The sequence below is a fragment of the Brassica oleracea genome, chromosome C1 (genome assembly GCF_000695525.1).
Source record: "Brassica oleracea var. oleracea cultivar TO1000 chromosome C1, BOL, whole genome shotgun sequence".
Lineage (NCBI taxonomy): Eukaryota > Viridiplantae > Streptophyta > Magnoliopsida > Brassicales > Brassicaceae > Brassica > Brassica oleracea.
Genome location: NC_027748.1, coordinates 11275723 through 11281067, shown reverse-complemented (window position 1 = coordinate 11281067; position 5345 = coordinate 11275723). Strand labels below are relative to the sequence as shown.

General features: G+C 41.1%; 1 protein-coding gene across 2 annotated transcripts in view; it reads right to left on the bottom strand.

Moving 5' to 3' along the window:
* The window catches only part of LOC106326384 (auxin response factor 9), a 4024-nt gene extending 1936 nt beyond the window's left edge, over window positions 1-2088 (bottom strand). Inside the window, exons 1-8 of one of the 2 annotated variants that reach the window (XM_013764379.1) lie at window positions 1666-2088; window positions 1479-1574; window positions 1285-1341; window positions 1053-1205; window positions 884-968; window positions 716-806; window positions 472-636; window positions 195-381 (exon numbers count right to left, since the gene is read on the bottom strand). In XM_013764379.1, coding sequence (XP_013619833.1) covers window positions 195-381; window positions 472-636; window positions 716-806; window positions 884-968; window positions 1053-1205; window positions 1285-1341; window positions 1479-1574; window positions 1666-1782 — 951 coding nt within the window. In that variant the 5' untranslated portion in view covers window positions 1783-2088. The remainder of the gene's footprint in view (window positions 1-194; window positions 382-471; window positions 637-715; window positions 807-883; window positions 969-1052; window positions 1206-1284; window positions 1342-1478; window positions 1575-1665) is intronic. The other variant, XM_013764384.1, reaches the window with a different exon arrangement.
* Window positions 2089-5345: the final 3257 nt, after the last annotated feature.

Below are 5345 nucleotides of genomic sequence, written 5' to 3'. Positions count from 1 at the left end.
TTATTTTTTTTTTTTTTTTTTTTTGCTAAGCGGTAGTTAAGCATGTTTTATTTTTTATTTTTTTAAAACGTTCTGCAAAAATCATTTCGTTTAGTTTGCCGACTAAGAGGGCGCCTCGCCTAAACCGATTTTTAGAACACTGTACTTCACTAAACATTCTAACATATATTAATAAAATGGGAAAGTAATTTTACTACTAGGCTTCGCCATTTTGAGTCTTTCCAGTGAGGGGAGCAGTCTTGAACACCAACAACCGTTCCAGAAAATCTTCTTTCAGGGGAATCATCTCCCTCAAACCTCATCTTAAACCTCATCCCTACAGAGAACTTGTTGTTCATGGCTTCCAGATATTTGTTCAAGCTAATAATAAATTGGCTTGTCCTGTTTTCAAACCGAGACTGAATCAATAAGCAGACTGTGGAAGAACTTCATCCCAATATGTTACAACCGTAGAGTAGTGTGACTTTATACCTTGGTTTATAGTATACGGTGAACATACTCCGGGTTTGAGTAGCATGGCATGCAGTAGCAAGAACTCCCAGATGCATGCTATGGCTTGATATGACTGATGAAGGCATACTACTCTGTTGACGATTAGCACGTCTGACTCCAACTCGCAACTCTCCGTTCTCCCCTCTGGATAGTTTTAAAAAAAATTCAAATCCAAATCTACATATGTAAAACCAAAAGAACAGAGCAGTGTGAAAGTATGTACCTGAGGAAGACAAAGGTGTCACCAGCAACCAATCTCTTTGAGGTGACAAAGGTGCTCCAGCCTGTGGTCAAAAGATGCCTCCTTGGTTGTCCTGTTTAGGTAAAACAAGATCAGCAATTGTGACATGGGAGCCTCTCTTGTTGTCATAGTAATGGATTGATTCATCACCTCTAAAAATATGTTTGAACTTCCACTTATAACCGTGCACATCTTCGGCTACTAACTCCTGGGTCGGGGTTTGCTGAGTCATATCCTAATGGATGACAAACTCAGATTGTAAGTCCAGTGTGAAGCCATTTGGTAGGAAAACAAATGCGTAAATTGTGATCCTAGTTACCAGGGGAGGGAGGCATTCGGTGGCATGTTTCCTTAGAACAGAGAAGCCGCCATGGGTGCTTGTATCAGATGCAGTTAAAACCTTGGTGAAAGAGTGAAACTTTGGCCTTTGAGGCTCAGGAAGAGAAGGATCAGGACTCATAGGCTCATCAACCTGATCATGTATAGAATTTATGATAAAAATGTCACTCATTTGATGTTGAAAGAAGTCAAAAGTGAATTAGTCAACTCACAGTTCCTTCAGGCATTAACATGATCTGGGCATATACCTCATCCGTCTCTTTCTCCGCCTAACAACAACAATTGATTAGGATTCAAAACTTCCATTTAGTCAAAACGATGATCCGGGACTTTGTAAGGTTCAAATAGTCATTCATCGATGATCATCAGGTCAGTTCCCTCTTAGCTGCTTAAACCGAGCAATTACCTGGAGACGAACGTTCATAACTCTGCAAAGGATCTTAGGAGGAAGATCGAAAAGAGGCTTCATCGTATTCAAGTCTTGTTGAGTTGACGCTTCCAGCTGAAGAAGCAAAACAAAACCAAAAATAGAAATAAATCAAAACCTCAACCAAAAATAGAAATAACATATGCATATATCTAATAAAGCTTACTTGTTCCATGTGACCTTGAGGGAAGTAATAGACTCTTTCCTCAGCTTGAGGAACATCCACCAGAGGCCCCGCGCTTAGCTTCCACAGCTCTTCATACATTTCTTCTCCTATCGTCATCAGCTTTGATTAAATCTTCTCCCACACTCTTCTTGTTCTTCGGATCAACAACGAAGAAAGCTTTGAAGTCAGTTCAAATAAGAGAGTGTGGGCTCTCTAAATGCGAATTTAATGCTAGAAAGGTCCCTTCTCTCTCTCTCTCTCAATAGTAACCGCAACGAAAATCACCAATCCTCTGTAATTATAACTGTAATCTCTCTCTCTCTCTACTAATCGTTAAAACGAGAGGCCGTTACAAAGAAAAAGGAGGAAGTAACAATGAGAGAATGAATCTTTTCAGTCGCTCAAAAAAACGAGGAAGCGCGTTTTCTGTTACGCCTCACGCCTTCCTTCCTGCTTTTATCTCCGTTTCTCTCTCTCTCTTACCTATAAAACTAGGGAGAATTGTCAAGTGTGACTCAAAACTTGGAGTCAAACCCAAAACAATACCTCAATTTGGATCAAAGGCAAAATTAACCTAAAAGTCTATTGAAATTACAACTATCCCTTGTGACCAAACAAAAAAACGGAATTTTTTTTACGTTTCTACCCCTCGCAAGTCGTCTGTTTAGACGACTTGAAAATAAGTCGTCCAGACGACTTAACTGAAAGTCGTCTGGACAGTTAGTCTTAAACATAATTTAAAAATTTTGTAAAAAATATTTTGATAAGTGAAAAATGGGAATTATGTAATTAACATATGTCTTAGGAGGTATAAATTAAGATATAACAAATTTCAATTGTTTTCAGCATAGATGAGTGAAAGTAGTAGTGAGTCATGATATTCTTTAGTTTATGTTTCATCAACATATGTTGTAGTATTGTATGTGTTCTTAGGGTTAGATTTTGGAAAGCATTAAAACCGTTTTTGAAAATTTTTAAAATAACTTATGCGTGTTCATTTCTGTGTATAGTAAACACTATTTAAGTATAATTTGATTTTATAACGTGGTTAGTTAGTTAATCTAGTCATTTTAGTTTAGGGGTTCATTTTAGGGTCTAGGACGACTTAATATTTTGTCGTCTGAAAACAGACGACTAAATATTAAGTCGTCTGTTGTACATTATCAGCCAGAATAAGTCGTCTAAACCGGACCAAACCTTAAAGTTTACCAATGTAATTTTAAAGCTAACCGGATTATTTACCCAATATATAAGGTGATTTTTATTTTTTTTGTTTCATTTTTCGCGAAATTCAGAAACCCTAACAGTTCTCTCTCAAAGGCGATTTCGAATTCCCACGATTTCCGAACAAACCATCGTTCTCAACATCGGCTATCTATCTCACTTCATTCTCACCGTTGTCGCCGCAGCTTCTTCTAACCCTAGCCGCGCCGATTCCTCTAAACCCTAGCGCCGCCGATTCCACTATTTCCGAACAAACCGTCGCCCTCGCCACCGTGGTCACCAACGTTCTAAACACTAGCGCCGCCGCTTCTTCTAAACCCTAGCGCCGCCGCTTCTTCTCTGTAAACCTTAGCGCCGTTTCTCTGTAAACCCTAACGCCGCTAAGTCATCAATCTCGAGGAAAAGATGAACATAAAACGTTGTCTCTATCAATTTACTCATTCTCACCGTTTCACGTTTATTTTTTCAGATCTATAACCGCAATGACGAGTACTCCAACTCCTTCTGCGACTGGAAGACTTGTAAGTAATTTAAGTCGTCTACTAAGTCGTCTGGACTTATATTGTTGTCTTTGATTATTTTGCAGACAAAAAGGATGGATATTCCAGAACTCCCCCGTAGGTTATACACATCAGGGGAAGAACCAGAAGCCCACAATAGCATTTCGTATCATACGGATAACAGCAAGTTGCATACTGCTCTTAGGAAAGCTCTTACTGATGACGAATTTGAAGAGCTCAAGGAGTCGAGTTTGGGAGTTTTCATCAAGTTCAAGGAGCAGGGATTTGGTTGGGCTTCAAGGCTGGTTCACTACATGCTCAGTTTCAAGCTGGACATTAAGAAGAAGTATGAGATGTGGTCTCTCGTTGGTCCAGAACCTTTGAGGTTTTCACTGTTAGAGTTTGAAAACCTCACTGGTCTAAACTGCGAGTACATCGAGGACCTTGAGACACCAAAATGTGACGTTACCCCAGAGATGGTTTCTTTCTGGGGGATGCTGGGAGTTCATCTGGAAGCTGGGCCAACTACTGATCAGATAATAGCAGCACTGAAGAGATGCGGGGATTGGTCCAGGGAAGATCGCAAGCGGCTCGCGTACCTCTCCATCTTCACTGGATTCATTGAAGGGAGAAAGTTTTCAACCGCTACACGATCTACTCTGGCAAGGCTAGTGATGGATTTAGAACGGTTTGAGAATTATCCATGGGGGAGAGTCGCGTTTAAGGTGCTGATGGACTCTTTGTGGAACAAAGAAATTGCTGGCTGTTACACCGTGGATGGGTTTATACAAGTTCTTCAGGTCTAGACGTACACAGCTATGCCGGAATTGGGTGCTAGTATTGGTGGTCCCAGAGCAGACAGTCCGTCTCCACCGATACTGGCTTACGAGGGCAGCAGAGGCCGCAGATCAATGAAAGCTGCTATCTTGAGTCAGGTATTTACTTCAATCCAAAAGACTGCGCAGACGACTTATTATAAGTCGTCTGGAAAGTCTTCCATCTGGACGACTTATTAGACGACTTATAATAAGGCGTCTGGAAAGTCTTCCCAGCTGGACGACTTATCGGACGACTTAATTAAGTCGTCTGGAAAGTCTTCCATCTGGACGACTTATTAGACGACTTATAATAAGGCGTCTGGAAAGTCTTCCCAGCTGGACGACTTATCGGACGACTTAATTAAGTCGTCTGGAAAGTCTTCCATCTGGACGACTTATTAGACGACTTATAATAAGGCGTCTGGAAAGTCTTCCCAGCTGGACGACTTATCGGACGACTTAATTAAGTCGTCTGGAAAGTCTTCCATCTGGACGACTTATTAGACGACTTATAATAAGGCGTCTGGAAAGTCTTCCCAGCTGGACGACTTATCGGACGACTTAATTAAGTCGTCTGGAAAGTCTTCCATCTGGACGACTTATTAGACGACTTATAATAAGGCGTCTGGAAAGTCTTCCCAGCTGGACGACTTATCGGACGACTTAATTAAGTCGTCTGGAAAGTCTTCCATCTGGACGACTTATTAGACGACTTATAATAAGGCGTCTGGAAAGTCTTCCCAGCTGGACGACTTATCGGACGACTTAATTAAGTCGTCTGGAAAGTCTTCCATCTGGACGACTTATTAGACGACTTATAATAAGGCGTCTGGAAAGTCTTCCCAGCTGGACGACTTATCGGACGACTTAATTAAGTCGTCTGGAAAGTCTTCCATCTGGACGACTTATTAGACGACTTATAATAAGGCGTCTGGAAAGTCTTCCCAGCTGGACGACTTATCGGACGACTTAATTAAGTCGTCTGGAAAGTCTTCCATCTGGACGACTTATTAGACGACTTATAATAAGGCGTCTGGAAAGTCTTCCCAGCTGGACGACTTATCGGACGACTTAATTAAGTCGTCTGGAAAGTCTTCCATCTGGACGACTTATTAGACGACTTATAATAAGGCGTCTG